Source organism: Coptis chinensis, chromosome 5 (assembly GCF_015680905.1).
Source record: "Coptis chinensis isolate HL-2020 chromosome 5, ASM1568090v1, whole genome shotgun sequence".
NCBI lineage: Eukaryota > Viridiplantae > Streptophyta > Magnoliopsida > Ranunculales > Ranunculaceae > Coptis > Coptis chinensis.
In genome coordinates this window covers 25001470-25017770 of record NC_141460.1, presented here as the reverse complement: position 1 = coordinate 25017770, position 16301 = coordinate 25001470, and the positions used below count along the sequence as shown (strand labels likewise).

Here is a 16301-nt window from a genome sequence, read left to right as displayed (position 1 = left end):
TGGGCTTATGTGGATGCCCACCATTGATATGTGTTATCCTAATCTTGGTATTTATCCTGATAACCTTCTATCTTGATGTTTATCCTGATCATCCTCTATCTTACTGTTTATCATGTTAATCCCTTATCTTAGTAAGGAGGTTACCTAGTTGTATATAAAGGTAACCACCTCCTCCCATTTAGTTTGATCTGAAAAGAAATAAGAATTCTCTCTCTCTCTCTCTTTTATTCAATCTACATATTATGTTAGTGTGGTGTTTACTCCAAATCGGTTTAATTTCTAACAGTTACCAAAAAATTGATTTGGTTTTTGGGTCACTGCTATTGTGGTATTGCCGCAACTTCAACACCCAATTTTAGGTTCGACTCAAATGAAAATCCCAATTTTTTGGGCACTTCTTTTTTTTTAGCCTTTTCAAAATTAAGAAACCACACGTGACAAACTCTCTTCACCACCACGTCTGATATTCTCTCTCATCCAAACCCTTTTCCGCCCCCTCCAATCACCCCACCACCTCCAATCACCACCACGATTTACTCTCTTTCCACCACCTCCAATCACCGCCCCATAAAAAATTCCTTCATCTCATTTCCAAAAAAAAACTCCTATCTGTACTCATCTTCTCCTACTTAAAAAACCCCATCTTCAATTGTTACAATTTTATCTTTATCTTTAACAAAAAAAATCTTTCTTTTGAATTTTTTCAATTGACGACTAGGGTTATTGCAAATGGAGAAGGGAAGTAGTAATCTTGCAATTACTTCAGAGCAATTAATTCTGCAGAGACAAAATAACTCCTCTATCTCCATATTCTCCCCATCTTTTCTTATCTTTATATTATTTTCTTATATTTATTTTTAAGTAATACTTTTCTTAGTTTTTTATGTAAGGAAATCTGTCATTGCTTGGGTTTGGTACTATTGAAGGTTCGATTATGTGATATGAACATTGAACGATGGAGCAGCAAGGATTGATGAACTTCTCTACTTCGAACGCACTTGCGACATCAACACCGATTCATTTCAATTAGATCATGAGCACCTTGCAATTGACGGTCAGGTATCATCGTTTCTCTTTACTTCCCCTGAATTAGGCTTTCCAGTTTTTAAATCCAAATCTGGTTATTCCTAATTTGAATGTTTTGATTAAAAATTTGGTATGTTTATGGAAAGTTTAGTTTCACAAAAGTCGGTTGTTCCTTAATGCATATGTAAAATGATTATTATATCTCTGTAAAGTGGTTGATTTTATGTAGTTGTTTGAAATTATTGTAATGTCTGAGGATTCTATTTTTTAGGCAGTAGACGTTCGATAAAATGCTTAGCTGGTGAGTCTGGTTATATCAGAGGCTTAAATTGAATCTAACAATTTAGTGCTATTTGTAATATATTAGTACTACTTACTTAGAGAAGTATCGAATTTGATCATTTTTATTTGGGTTCATGTACATACATTAGTCAACAAGCTAGAGTTTGACAATTGCAAGTTATTTTAATGCCATTCTTTATGTTTCACGGATTGACTAATGCCATTATTTAAAGTTTAGGACTTACTGTTTCTTGCATCTAATTACGCCTCATTCTTAAAAGTTCCATTTTTAGTTTTAAATAAACCTTCCAGATCTAGTTCTTCCTACTAAAAATTGGGTGAACAGAACCTGTTCATATATTATGGAATTTATCTAAGTCTCTTTGTGAAAGTTTGAATGCTTTGAGGTTATTTTCTGGTGGCGGGACTCGTGCAAAAAGGATACACAGATGAAGTAGTTAGCACAAGGTACGGTAGTTTTTTTATATATATATATAAGTACAAGGTACACGGTAGTTATCTTTTCAATCTTTAGTATGTAGCCTTGACACTTTTAATTGATTTGAACTCTGTAAATCTAAATAGAATGAATTATTGTAGTTTGAATTGGTTTGCTTTCCCTTTGTAAAGATCAACACTTTCACCGTACTTTTCGCATCAGGTTAGTGTTTTAAAATTTCCGTCATTTCTTTTTTCTATCATCTTTTCTTCAATTCCTTTTGGTTGCGAGAATTTGAGGATCTGGTTTATTTTTTATGAATCATGTTCTTTTGTTGGATACCCAATGTCGTAGTCAATGCTGCAATTTATGTGGATATAGTTAGTTGATACAAAAGTGAGGAGCAAAGTAACTATGCAGACATACAACGTTATTAAAAGGATGCCCAATGTCAAATCTTTGACATTGTTGTGAGTAAGGTAAGCTCTCATTCTTGTGTAAATTACTTAAAAGAGGGTATTTGTTTATTTTCACTAGTTTAGTAGTTATAAGTATGAATTAGAATGTATGCAAGGACTGATAGGAACTTTTAACAAGATTGATTGAGTCATTGAAATGGATTTACTTCTTTGGACGAATTTATTGGTGAAATTTGTGTGGGTTGTAATCTGCCGATGGATCTCATGGACACATAATCACCCATGGACTTTAAACTAACTGATCAGTCTTCAAATATGCGTTTTTATTTTCTTATAATGTTTTAATTTAGTCAAATTATATGATCAATAATATATAAAACTTATATTCTTATTGCCTTTTCAGGATACAAGCCTATTTTTTACCAAATTCTTCAAAAGACGTGTTCTAGAGCCAAAAAAGGATTTTATGGGACAACTGAGAAAAAGTGTCAAAAAGTCAACGGTTAAGGTCAAAGTCAACTCAAGAGTCTAAAAACTCAAAAACTCAGGAAATACTCCAGGTTTAAAGGACCAAGGGCTCAACCCTTTTGAAGACAATGGCTAAGCATCAAAGCTTCAAAAGACTAAAGGCTAAAATTCCCAAAGATATGGGCTTGGGCCCAAAAGGTTTGGTTCTATCCACTCAAGTTTAGAAGGCACAAGAAGGTTTTAGATTAGGTTACTTGATGGATAAGATATGTTAGGAGCAAATTTGTACATCTCTACACATATATAAATGTAGAGATGCCTACAAAATAAGGAAGTTAGTTAACTAATAGCTAAACTCTAGTAGGAGTGGAGATAATAACTAGTTAATTGTTTTTATTTAGTTTTATTATTATTGGTTTCCATTTTCATTGTTTTAAAGCTTCAAATTTTAGTGAATCAAGTTAGTTTTTTTTTCTATTCAAAGTGTTTAATCTTGTCTTTCATCAAAATAGTTCTTCAAAACAACTTCTTAATCATTCATTCAACCCACCAAAGTTGGTTATACTCATTTGAATCAATCAAATGAGTATAATTTGCTAACCAAGCTACTTTTATATATCAAGATATACATGTTTTACACTTAACCAAACAAATTTTTCATGTTTTAATCTTCAAAACCTACATCTTCATACTCCAAACGCTTACTAAGAACAAATGAAAGGTTAAGAAAAAAAGGTTTAGTTCTTCTCTATCACATTTTCTCTTTTCAAAGATCTAAGATGAATAACTTCAACCCAATACAAACAACTAATTATACGTCAAATGGCATCGCCGTCATTGATCTGATGATATGAGAAGAAGGATGAATCAAAAGGGGAGTAACTTTCTCTTTTCTTCATACTTTTCAACTTGTTTTTTCTTATTTTCAAAATTTCTTTACTGTTGAATCTTACTAATCCGTTTTCTTGATGATTTCAAGTATCACTCTAGGTTAAAGACAACTTCGTCAAGCCACGAAGGAAGCCAGTCAAAAGCTGCCGAAACGAGACCTGCGACCCCCCCCCCCAGTTGCACCACCTGGAAAACTCTTGGCTCAGATTGTAGTCCTTGTTTAGTAGATCTCTCTCGCTCCTTAACCCGTATTTGTTGAACTATTAGTGTTTTGAAACTAGTTAGATTTTCAATATATATTTAGTGTTCTTCAAAATAAAAAATATAAATAAACAAAAGAAAAGAAAAACAGTTTAGTTTATTATCATTATTAGATAAAGTTTAGTTTTTTTTTTTTTGGATAATATCATATTTTGTTTTTATCATTATTAATTATGGTTAATTAAAAAAGGTTAGGATAATATCAACTTGTTTAAAAATAAGGTTTAAGATAATATCAACTTAGGGACATTTGAATGCGTGAGGATAATCTTTGATCACCTTGGGACATTTGAATGAGTGAGGATAATCTTTGATCACCTTGGGACATTTGAATGAGTGAGGTTTAGTTCTTTTCTATCACATTCAAATAACGTTTAGTCCTTTTTTGTGTTATTTTTCCTCAAAAAATATGGTGATATAAAACATGCATGTGTAAGAATATAATATCAAGCATGCATGTGTAAGGATATAATGGATGAACTGGCAGCACTGCCTCCAATGAGGTAGGACGCTAACAATTCTCATTGTTCTAAGCTATAATAAGTGTGTTTTTGCTACCATACGCAGTATTTTAAGCCAACTCACAACTTCAAATTAAGAAGACTACAACTTGAATTAAAACCAATACATCTTGATGAAATTAACAATACATTCATTTTTTTGTCTTCCATTGTCCCTTTAGGCACTTTTTCTGCGACTGAGTTCTTCAATGATAGTTGATGTTCAAAAAGTGAATATAGGATCTTAAATTTCTAGGTAAATTTGGAAAAAAAAAAAAACACAACAAGACTACTGCAATAGTTAAAAATTTGACTATTTGGTATTCCATGACAACCTGCTAAAATTTCTGGCAAATTGAAGACCTATGCGATGCTCAGGCTTTAGGAGTTTGACTATATTTTCCGTTTTTAGTGCGACTTTAGGAGTTTGACTATATTAAAAATCTTACGCCCCAAAATAACTTGAGGACCATGGCAAGTGCTATTGTCGCACTAAAAACTAACTTTTATATCGGTTACGTAATTAAAAACCTAATTTTAGTAATAATAATGTATAACCCGAGAAGAAATCAAAACCCGAACCATAACTGACTTAATTAATCAAATGAGCAGAGCGAACATTCTGGGCCGAGGGGGTATGTGGACAAAAGGTCATTTGGTTGGTTTCTGTTTGTCTGTCCTCAGTCCTCATTCCTCATATCTTCTCTTCGTCTCTCTCTCTCTCCCCTCTCCCCTCTCCACTCCTCCCTCTCCGCTCATGTCCCCACTGCATAGCAGTATACTAAATAGGTATGGTTTTGAATTTTCTTAGTATAAGAAAAAAACCGAAAGAATCAAACCCGATAGGATCCGCTAAAAATAGAATCGAATCCGAAACCAGTAAAAACCAAACCGGAACTGGCCCATGAAATCCATTGAATACAGTTAAATACACGTATTTAATTGAGGGAGGCCCAATACAACAAGCGTATCTGATGGCCCGTTGGCCCGCATTATTGGCCTTTTACTAATCCTTCCAGGTCCTCGGTAATTGGCTTGTCTTAACTCTTAAACAAAACTCTGCTCGCTCATCCAAATTTCCCAACGGGACGGAAGAAAGAAACCATGGACGCACCCCCACAACACACATACATGAGACCACCACAATCCTACATGTCCGACCTTCAACAACAACAAGTAGCACCACCTCGACCGCCACCAGCAAATTGGTACCCTCCTAATAATAATAATAATAATAATAACCAGTTTCAATACCAACACAATCACTCTTCTTATCCTACACCTCAGCCACCCCCTTATCCTACACAACCCCAAAATCATTACTACCCGCCTCCTCCTCCTCCTCCTCCTCCTCAATCTTATCCTCAACAATCTCTTTATTCCCAACCTCCTCCTCCTCCTCACCAGGTATTATTATTTTATTTAACCTCCTCACATAAATCATTTTTTTGTAATTTGATATGCTTACCCATTTTTTTATTTTATGAATACATGTAGACGTGGGGAAATCCAAATTGGGCTCAACAAAATGTTTGGCCTCATCCAGGTTAGTGTAATTAGTATTTACCAAATTTTATTCAACGTTATTCTGAACGAAATTTGGCTATTAATGTTCTTTTTGTTTCTCTTCTAATTACATTTTCTGCTTTGCAATGATTGGCTCGCCATGAGATGTAACTCTAGCATAAGTGCTGGATGGATGAGACACTTGACTGTTTGCTCCCTTGTTTGCTCTTGACTGACTACATTAGGAACAATTAAACATGTTGCAGATCGAATGGAACCCAATATCAATGAGCTGGATTGGGCTGCAAAGGCCAGAGCATGGGCAGCAGCTAAATCTGCTGGGGACAGTCAGCATCAGCAATCACAGAGTACTCAGATAGGCAGACCGGAAGAGCACAATCATGATTTTCATGGTCAGTATCAACAAACTGTCGATCCTCATTATGCTAATATACAGCAACAACCACTTCCTGCATCTAGCCACCAGCAGTTCATGGGAGATCCATACATGGTACCAGCAAATCATCAGCAAGAGTCCTTGTCCTTCAGCTCTGGCCCATCTTTGTATTATCCTTCAGATTTGCAGGTGTCTTACACCAGTAGAGATGGAGCTCTGGCTCCAGATCCAAGTCCTTATCTTCATCAAGCAAATATTTTAACGAACTCATCCATTTATCAGCAGGAGGTACCTTATAGTTATTCTTCTGCTCCAGGTAATGCTTTACTTTAGCATTTGAATTCATGTGAAGCTTGTGCCCAAGAAGTTCTGCTATTGGATGTGCTTATGCTTATAGATCATATCTTGTTTATAACATGTTATTCCTAGCTGCCTTATAATTTAGGCAACCAATCTGATTGTGGTGTCTTCAGAATGGGACATGTATTCTGTCCCATCGGTTCAATGGACTATCTGTTGGTTCACTTGTATGCTACTTTCTCTCTGAAATTTCGACAATTGTAAAGACTCTTAATGCATCTCGGCATCTATTATTGTTTCGGGGCATGCAGTGGCATAAAAGCTCTTTTACTAAAAGATGACCACCTTATTCAGGCATTGTGCTAATCTATTCGCTGATAATGAGAGTGCCAGTTTAACATGGATGACGTACTAAATATGAATATCTAGAGACTCGTCATACCTTCCGAGACAGCACTTTTGTGTTTGGAAGTACTAAAGTCGCGATTCATCATCTGACTATTTCATGGCAGCATATCTTTCGTTACATATAAAACTCAGCAATTGGGATAGAGTGACTGCAATATCCACTGACTATCCTAGAATTAGAATAACTGGAGCATATGATGATTTTTTAAATAACTAAGTAGTTGACATGCTTTTCTCATTTCATAGAACTTTGTTAGAGATGGTTTATATATGAAGAAAAGAGATACGTAGAACTGTAGAAGGGTTAAGTACCAATATTAAGGACCAGCATTTTCTAATCTTTCCTCTTTCATGCTCGTTTGCCTTTTTTTTGGAGCAATTGGCTTTAATAATGAAAGGGAGGTGTGTGTGCTGGCCGTCACAGATAAGATCTTAAGTTATAATTTGTTGAGACAATTGCGTGTTTAGCGCTTTAGTATTTCTGGAAATTGGATTGGCTAGATAGTCTGTTTGAGTGTTTGTATGTATCTCTGTGATACCATTGCAAAGCAGAGTATGAAGAAAGTCAAATAGAACAAGGTATCATCATGGTCTTTTGAGGAGTTCTATGGAATGTCATCAGTTTCATTATATTAAACTTGGTTTAGCCTTTCAAATATTAGCAGTTTCCACACAAGAAAAGGAACTGAAAAGACAACGTAAAAAGAAGCCGCTAATTTTTATTGGTAAAATAAGATTCCATTAGAAAGGGGAAGTCGTGAATTCAATCTTTCCTTTTAGCAAGGAACTGGTAGGGGTAAAACAAGTCTCTCCAAGCCCAATAACAAATACTTGTTGGTTTTTTGTTGCACTAGCTGCTATTTTTTTACCTATCTACATCCTTGAAATGGTATATATTTCAAATTTTCACACTGCTTGAACCTATCAAAATAACACGTCCTTGATATTAAAAATCACCTTGGCCCATTCATGTAGTGTTGTTAACAGATTTAACATGTGTTTCCTGCCAAAGGAGCAGCCCCACACGGTTGGCAAGGTCTCTTTGTCAGGTATTCCAGCTGAGAATGAAAATCTTAAAAAGTTTGATTATATGAAGCACATAACATATATGAGGATCATATGACACAATATCAACATGGTGTTACAACGAATGTTGAAAACTAGGATACACGTACACTGGACGTGACAAGTAAATAATTTCCATGTATATATATTGATAGTGTACAACTGTACATACATAAACAGTCATATTGTTATCAATTGTTTTGTGCCTAGAATATCAATGTACCTCAGGTGTGATATCTGACTGACTTACAAAGAGACCATGAACCATCCTTTAATCCATCACGAAACAAATAATACAAAAGTTCAAAGTATGTCATTTGACTACCACTTACAGTATGTTGTTTATCCTTCTCTAGTAACTTTCACCCGCAAGTTTCAGCAAAGTGTAGTGGTAAGAGCTAATATTAATTTTTTTTCCCGTTACTGGAGCTTAATAGTAATTTCCTGTATTTATGAACAAGATAATTATTTTTTGTTGATTGGTATATGTGAATAAAATGTCGTGCTTATGTTAAGAAGGATTCTCGAAAAAGTGTGTAAGTAAATAAAATTTATTGATACATCTCTGGCTATTTGACAAGTACCGGAGGCTCGAAATATGGGACATGAACTCTTTAGGTTTCTATCTGTTAATTAGCAAATTTTGAAACTAAAAGGAAATAATGTGCGGTGAATAATGCTAAGTACTGTGGGCCCAACCTTCATCTGTATTAGTCATTCCTAGTAAATACAACGAATTTAGAGTTAATGGTGTTTCCCGGTACTTGTGTGGGCCCAACCTTCATTTTGATTATACTTGCTTTGGTTCTTAAACACCTGGCTGGGTAAGGGGATATAACTAAGCTTAACTTGGTTGCTTAGTAAAGGTACACCTTCCTTCTTCCTTTAGCTTGTACTCCGTAGTATAACTAAGTATTTCCTGGGCTTGTGTCAGTCTCTATCAATTCTCCAGCGAGTGGAAAAACTTGGGTTACATGCTTCGATCAAGCTGTGGTCTGGCACGCATGTAATGTGCTTGCAGTACACATGCCTTTAGAATTTTAAATTAGTCTCCCCCCGCCTCTTTTTTTTAATATAGTTTAAAATTGTTATTAAAATATTAAAGGATCTACACAACTGCTTTTGTCCAAAGCTTCTGTGTATAGATAAAAAAGATGAAAGAAGTCTGAATAGGACCTGGAGATTGGTTTTTATTTGTTGCCTCAGACTTCTGTTGCTAGTTGTCCTATTAGCTGTTTTACTTTTATTTCTAACGACAGGTAAAGGAGAAAGTAGGAGTCAAGATGGAATAGCGGAGACACAATCATCTTTGCCCATTACTGCAGTCGAGGAAGCACAACAGCGTATGCAACCCACACTCTCCGCTTCTGGTCAATATGTTTCTGAGGAACCTTACTTTACATTTGGTTCTGGAGCTGCAGATCCTCTACCTGACATGAGTGATCAACCCTTAAAGTTTACCCCTGGTTTTAGTCATAACCATCAATCACATGATCAGCATCCACAGTCCAGCTACATGCATCCTGATCCAGCAGCACCTGTAGGATATGTCGACCACGTTACAGCAGTGCCCTCTAATTCTGCTCTAACTCCGATTGTGCCTGCAAGGGGGTATCAGGTCTGTTTCATTATATGTATAGTTAGTCTCATTTCTGTTGTCTGATTTTAAAGATGCTGAGGTTTTGCTTCATTTGCAGTTTGATCCTTCCTTTGTCCCACCTGTCCCAGTGTTTGGACAGATTTCTGGACCTAATTTTCGGCATGATTTCTCAGCGGGTGGTGTGGCCTTTGGCGTAAATGCTGGAACAGTACATCATCCCTTAGCATCCTTTCCTGGAGACACAAATGGGATTAATAGTGTTTCTGATAGGCCGAAAAAGGTAAACTTACTTCTTTACTTTCCAGTTTATTGGAAATTAATTAAATTATGTATTCTCATCGGCTTTTGTACTGTCTGGGCAAACTTCAGGCATCAGTTCCTAACTGGCTTAGAGAGGAAATAATTAAGAAGAAAGCTGTTATTGGAAGCTCTTCTCAGGAGAATCTTGAAGAGGATCCTAGTAATCCTACTGAAGATGACAATTCTGAGAGATCCTCTGTAAAACGTGGTCCAGCAGAAAACAAAAGTATTGATTCTTCTAGATCCTCTGATGATGAGGAGGACGATGAGGTTTCTATTTCCCAAATTTCTTATATGTGTGTGTGTGTGTGTGTATGAGAATAAGGTTTTGGTTTGTCAACGATAGGTCCTTTATGTGTGTGTGTGTGTGTGTGTGTGTGTGTGTGAGAATAAGGTTTTGATTTACCAACAGTAAATCCTGCGGATCTCGTGGGATAAATCTTGTTATTCTGCACTTCATATCGTGTACAATAAAAAAGAAAGGAAGACAGAGCCTTCATATATTTTTGCATGGATAAATAGTATATATCTTATTTTCCTTCATGCAGGACGATATAGAAGCAGCTCACACAGCTGCAGTCAACCAGGAGATAAAACGTGTTCTAACTGAAGTTCTACTAAAGGTCATCACTTGTATTTAACAGCAATGCTAGCTTGCTTTTAGTATTATGTTACTTAATTTATATCCTGAAACAGGTAACTGATGAGCTCTTTGATGAAATTGCTACCAAAGTTCTCAATGAAGATGATTTGGCTGTTGAAGGTATGTTTTCTCTCAGTTAAGCGTTATTTGGAACATGTGAAGCATCATATCTTCCATGGATTAGTTTAACGCCTAAACTACTTTTGATGATATGATTTTACTTCGGTCCAGTTGATCACAGCATTTCTCCACCAAACCACACTTCATCACAGTCTCCACCGACAACACCAGCAGCAAAGGCTTCTTCAAGGATTCTAATTGAAGCTGAAACTAAAGATGATGCTATTGTAAAGTCTCCATTTAACCCAGGTGGAGATGTATTGGGTCTTGGAAGTTATGCCTCTGATGATGATGATTACGATGAAACTCAAAGCTCTAGTAGGTCAATCACAAGGAAAACGGATGCTCCACCAGTAAGCAATAACCTTTTGGTAGAAATGCCCCAGGTGAATGTGAATGGAGGTTCACGGGCAGAAATAAAAGGGCCGAGTGGAACAATTATAAATACCTATCAGGATAAGAATATCCTAACCAAGCCTTTTAGTAATTCCCGTGTCATGGGAAAGTTATTGACAAGTAATGAGTCAGACAAACCCATGAACTTTGAAATAGATAACATTTCAATACTCCACAAAGGGGTTACTCCAAGTAGAGAAGATAGTGTTACCGCTTATTGTGCAAGTTTGGTGGCAACGGATGGTTTGAAGTTACGGGATGTTGTGGGAGGAAGAACCCCAATCAAACCTGACTTGCCACAAGATGTTGCGGAGTCACTGACAGATGTTTCTCAAGTAAGCAATATTCGAAGCAAGTCAGATAAGACTGAGGAACAAGAAATTAGGAATTCTTCCCGTAAAGAATCCAATCAAGAGGCTGAAAGTTGTAGTTTAAAGTCAGATTCAAAACTTACTGGTTACAGTGAAACTAGGAGAGACGAAAGGCATGCAAAAAAGGAAATATCAGATGATAGAAATGGTAAGGGGAGAGTGAAAGATGAAGGCACTACGCCTGGAGAAAAGGTAAAGGGTTCTGATTCCAGAAAAAACTTCCGCAGTAAGGATGAAAAAACTGAATCTGAGAAGGTGAAAAAGGATGGTGCCACCGGTGAAAGGAGCCAAAAAAGATCACGGGAGAAAGATGAGAAAGAAGATAGATTGAGACATCAACGAATGAGAGATTCTAGCAAGAGAAGGCATTCTCCTTCAGTGGGTGGAAGGGTTAGAAATACCCGTGATTCAAGTGATGAAGATTCTGATGATTCAAGGCTAAGGTTTGCATCTTCAATCTCTGACGTTGTTACCTTTCATTCTTTAGTCATCTAGTTGTTTGATATTCGCCTTTGTACTGTAGGAAGAAGCATTCAAGAAAGCGCAGCTTGTCACCATCATCTACCAGGTCTAGGAGAAGGTGCGTTTTTATGTGTTACGGTTTGTTATCCTTCTGCATGATCACTGACTTGAATATATGCTGAGATATTGGAACCAATAGCTTTAGTTAAGAAGTATGGATGCTCATATTTATGGATGTACATTACTTTCTCTTGCGGCAATTGACAATTGTTTACGTGTTTCTCTTAAAATGTTTCAACATAATTTTCTTGTGGGTATGACACAATATAAAAATATATTATTCTCATGTTCTTAACGTCATAGAACAAAAATATTTTTAGGTTGATTCTGATGTATCTTGTTGGTGGAAGCTTCAACAATCGATAAACATATTTAATGAAATAAACACCTAAAACTAGGGTTTAAACGTTTAACAAGAAGAACAATTGTCATAAAAATAATATTCAATAAAATCCCTCTAACAATGACGACCTAGATGCCTTTATATAATAAACCATATTCTTAATTCTACTTGAACTCCAAAATAGAAACCTCACTAATTATCCTAGGTCTAATACAAAATAGGAAACCAATGGTATTAACCTATTACTAATTTAATAAAATAAGCGTATACTAATTTAGTATTCATGCTCATGAATCAGATCCCTTCTTTTCTTTTCTTTCAATTTGCATCTCTCGTATTTACAATTTTGTAACAAAGTTGCAGATGTTTCTAAAAGAATTGCAGCATCTCTTAGCGAAAGAGATGCTTTTATTATTTATTTGCTTGTTACTCATATCAAAAAGAGTTCAAGCAGATAGAAGTTTCTTGGAATTCCCGTCTTCAAATATGGAATATCATATGTGGTAGTGATCGTGAACTCTGCAGTAAGCGCTTTCAGCACTTCTATACTTGATTGACACAGTAAAGGTTTCTGTGGAATTAGCTGTGTAGATTGAATACTCATATACCCTCAATATAAGTGCTACGGCCAATATATAGGGCAAAGACATTTTGTGGACAAGCTCAAGAACATTTTCTGTTGATTGGTAGCTTGAGGAAAACTACGTCTCAGCAGAACTGCTGTAGCCTAAATAAATCTCTTAAATATGTTTTACCTTTTTAATTAGTTGGTAATTGCTCTGTTGTAACTAGATTATGAGATAGTTATGTGCTTGTGTCAAAGTTTGTTGGACCATACTTTTTGTCCTGTGTTATCAAGGTGTTGTGGATAGCACAGTTCTTCTTGTTGTTTGGTGATTTGATGTCGCAATACGTTGATTTTGTAATATAGATCACAATGTGGTTATTTCACATAAACCGGAGGTCCAATTCCATTGAGCTGGTTGAAGTTGTAGTTCCTGTGGTCTATGCCGTCTTTCTTGATGCCAATATTCCCTAAAATAATCATCTTCATTTAAAAAGAAAAAGAAAAAGAAAAAAGAAGATATGCAAAATAAGTAGTATTTTTGTTTGGGGATTTTACCCATTGGTAATCTTGCTCTGGCCAGAGATATTCTTCATCTGCAATTTCCGTTTTGTGATGATAAAGACTTGTAGAAATTATACAATCAATCTTTTTTGTACTTGGTGAATGCTAATTTTTATATTTTATCTCGTTTAGAGCATAATGATGTGTTAACAAGATAGTTTTGTCCAGTGCTGACTTTATAAATGGCTGAGTTATTCTGTTAGTTAAAAGGCTATTTTAACTTACGGGATTAGTATGATGGATGTTATTTATAGACAAATTTCGCGGTCTCCTCATAGCAAGCATTCGCATCGAAGGAATTCTCCTTATTCCTCTATAGAGAGCAAAAGGTATGTCGTCCCACTCTCTGGTTTTATGATCATAACTTTGTTGACATATGTTGAGCTATACGCATGCATAATATTTATAACACACAATTGCATTCCAGGTGAAGGCATTTTTTTCACTTGTATGTTTATTGTATCTTCATATTATAGAAGCAAAACTTCATATTGAAAGATGCTCTATCAAATTGCAGGGGAAGGTCGAGGTCCAACTCACCTGTTCACCGTCGGAGATGATTTTAGAAGTAAATCTTTTGTTGTATTTCAATTATCTGACATGACAAAGAATCGGGAATGGTGGATATTGTTGTGGTGGCCACCAAAAGGACTCTGCCTTTTGTTTTGATGAGATACATTCTTGGAAGTTGGCAAGGGAAAAGGATTCGTCCTTGATATGGTTGGGCACCATTATTTGGTTCAAGATTTTTTGTTTGCTCTTTGAAACAGTGTACTAGTACAAAAAAAGGGGGTGCAAAAAAAAACTGTAATGCTTACTTTAGTGTAATGGCGTAGCGGATGTGTTGAATTGTAGATCATGTTTTACAATTTGATTGTTGTCTTTGAATCCACAAGGAACACTCTTGAAATATCAAAAACAAATAATACAAGTTTTTGGAATTTTATTGATAATTGTATTAAAATTCATTGTAATGAGAGTGTCTTTATATATAAGACACTAATTCACATAAATAACTTACTAGGGACACTTGGCAGTCTATTAAAGATTGCATTCTAAAAGTAGATAATTCCTACTAATAATAACTCCCCATAACTGAAATCTATTAGAAATTAGTCTGCTGATAATTGGATTCTGCCTGAATTCAGTCTTTATCCTACATCAGTCTCCCTATCTTTAGAAGGACTTGCCCTCGAGTCAATTGAATGAAGAATCTGGTCGTTTCAATGGTAACGGACTAACAGTTGGTCACTTCAATGGTAACGGTAGAGGTCTTTGACATTGAAACTGTTAGAAATGGATAACTCAGCTGGGAGATCAACAACATATGTATTGTTGTTGAGCTTTCTAAGAATAGGAGCTGGACCAATCTTCTTACCTTTGAGCTCGTTGTACGTACCCACTGGAAAACTTTTTTTTTCGTAGATGAACCATGACTAAGTCACCTACCTCAAAAGTATTCAACCTTTGATGTTTGTCTGCGTTAGAACAAGTCCAATGGAGAGCTATTAAATTGGGCTACTAAAAGGTGTCACATAGGCTTTTTAGCTTGCATAGCCAAATTTGGCACCCCAAAATAAAAAAACCAGTCCAATTGTGTTTTATGTTTTGAAGCGCTAAATGATACTGACGGCATAGTTTCTGCCATCCATCTATTATTTTGTAATTTACATTGAATTTTTTTTGGACGGACGGCACAGTTTCTGCCGTTTGTCGAAATTTAACACACGGACGGCAGAAACTATACTGTCCATCTCCTGAACTTATTATAGCAACTGCTTTTAACTTTGGTTGGGTTTTTGACTCATTTCAAATTTAAGACTTTTTTAGCAACTCCATTGGAATGACATTTTTGTGGTTGGAATGTTATATTTGTCTTTAGCATCCCATATAGCCCCCACCCCCCCACCATTGGACTTGCTCTTGGCCTTATACTTCGCATTAGCCCTGTTCAGACTTGCTTTCACTTCTTCATGAAGTTGTACAATCTTCTAAACCATATGATCAGCATGAACACTTTGGCCAGGAATTTTAAGTAAAGGAACCAAATCAATAACATGTTGTGGTACTGAAGTATACACAATTTGTAACGGTGACTCGCCTGTAGAGCGGTTAACAACATTGTTGTAAGTGAATTCAGCCTGAGCAAGTGCTAAGTCCCACTGTTTGGGTTTCCCTCCTGATATCGACCGTAATAAATTCCCCAAAGTCCTATTCACTACCTCAATTTGCCCATCTGTTTGGGGATGGCAGGTAGTACTATACTTCAGATTGGTGTCAAACCTCTTCCATAACGATTGCCAAAAATGGCTAAAAAACTTGGTATCTCAGAAACAATAGACTTTGGAACACCATGTAAATGCACAATCTCTTTGAAGAACAAGTGTGCAACATGGGAAGCATCTAAAGTCTTTTTGGAGCGGATGAAATGAGCCATTTTAGAAAATCTATCAACCACCACATATATTGAATCCATACCCCGTTGAGTCCTTTCAAGGCCTAGCACAAAATCCATGGAAATGTCCACCCAAGGGCCATCTGGAATTTGGAAGTGGAGTAGAGAGGCCGGTGTTGTTTGAAGTTCCTTTTGCAGATTGGCAAGTGTAGCATCTTTGCACAAATCGGTTCACATCCCTCTTCACTTGAGGCCAATAATACCTCTCTTCAACTAAGACAATGCTCTTGTCTCTGTCCATATGTCCACTAAGATCACCACCATGCAAATCTCTAATGATGTGTTCCCGAAGAGAGCTCATTGGTATACAGTTGGTTTCCTTTGAAAAGGAACCCCTCTAGCTTGGAGATGAAAATCAGCAATTCCAGAATTGCCTTTAGTAACTTTATCCCAAATTTGACTAAAGTCTTCGACTTTAGCATAAAGATCCTTCAAATAGTTGAAACCAACCACTTCTGTT

General features: G+C 36.1%; 1 protein-coding gene and 1 long non-coding RNA gene across 6 annotated transcripts; both read left to right on the top strand.

Annotated features, from left to right (window-relative positions):
- Positions 1–432: 432 nt before the first annotated feature.
- Positions 433–3111, top strand: LOC147497167 (uncharacterized). Of its 2 annotated transcripts, XR_015195042.1 has the most exons (5): positions 433–1059; positions 1701–1776; positions 1909–1969; positions 2102–2226; positions 2570–3111. It is a non-coding gene; the product is annotated as an uncharacterized LOC147497167 (long non-coding RNA). The 2 variants fall into 2 exon arrangements; XR_015195041.1 differs by lacking the exon at positions 433–1059 and having other exon boundaries at positions 1125–1776.
- Positions 3112–5322: 2211 nt separating this feature from the next.
- LOC147497166 (cyclin-like protein) lies at positions 5323–14339 on the top strand. 4 transcript variants are annotated; one of them, XM_086559847.1, is made up of 13 exons: positions 5324–5693; positions 5784–5832; positions 6038–6505; positions 9222–9305; positions 9384–9580; positions 9660–9842; positions 9932–10132; positions 10411–10485; positions 10559–10625; positions 10737–11835; positions 11916–11972; positions 13641–13715; positions 13904–14339. In XM_086559847.1, exons 1-13 carry the CDS (start codon positions 5391–5393, stop codon positions 13944–13946), a joined length of 2901 nt encoding a protein of 966 aa, XP_086415973.1. In that variant the 5' UTR covers positions 5324–5390; the 3' UTR covers positions 13947–14339. The 4 variants fall into 4 exon arrangements, with proteins under 4 accessions (XP_086415971.1, XP_086415973.1, XP_086415972.1 ...); XM_086559845.1 differs by having other exon boundaries at positions 5323–5693; positions 9222–9580; XM_086559846.1 differs by having other exon boundaries at positions 6059–6505; positions 9222–9580.
- The last annotated feature ends 1962 nt before the right edge of the window (positions 14340–16301 follow it).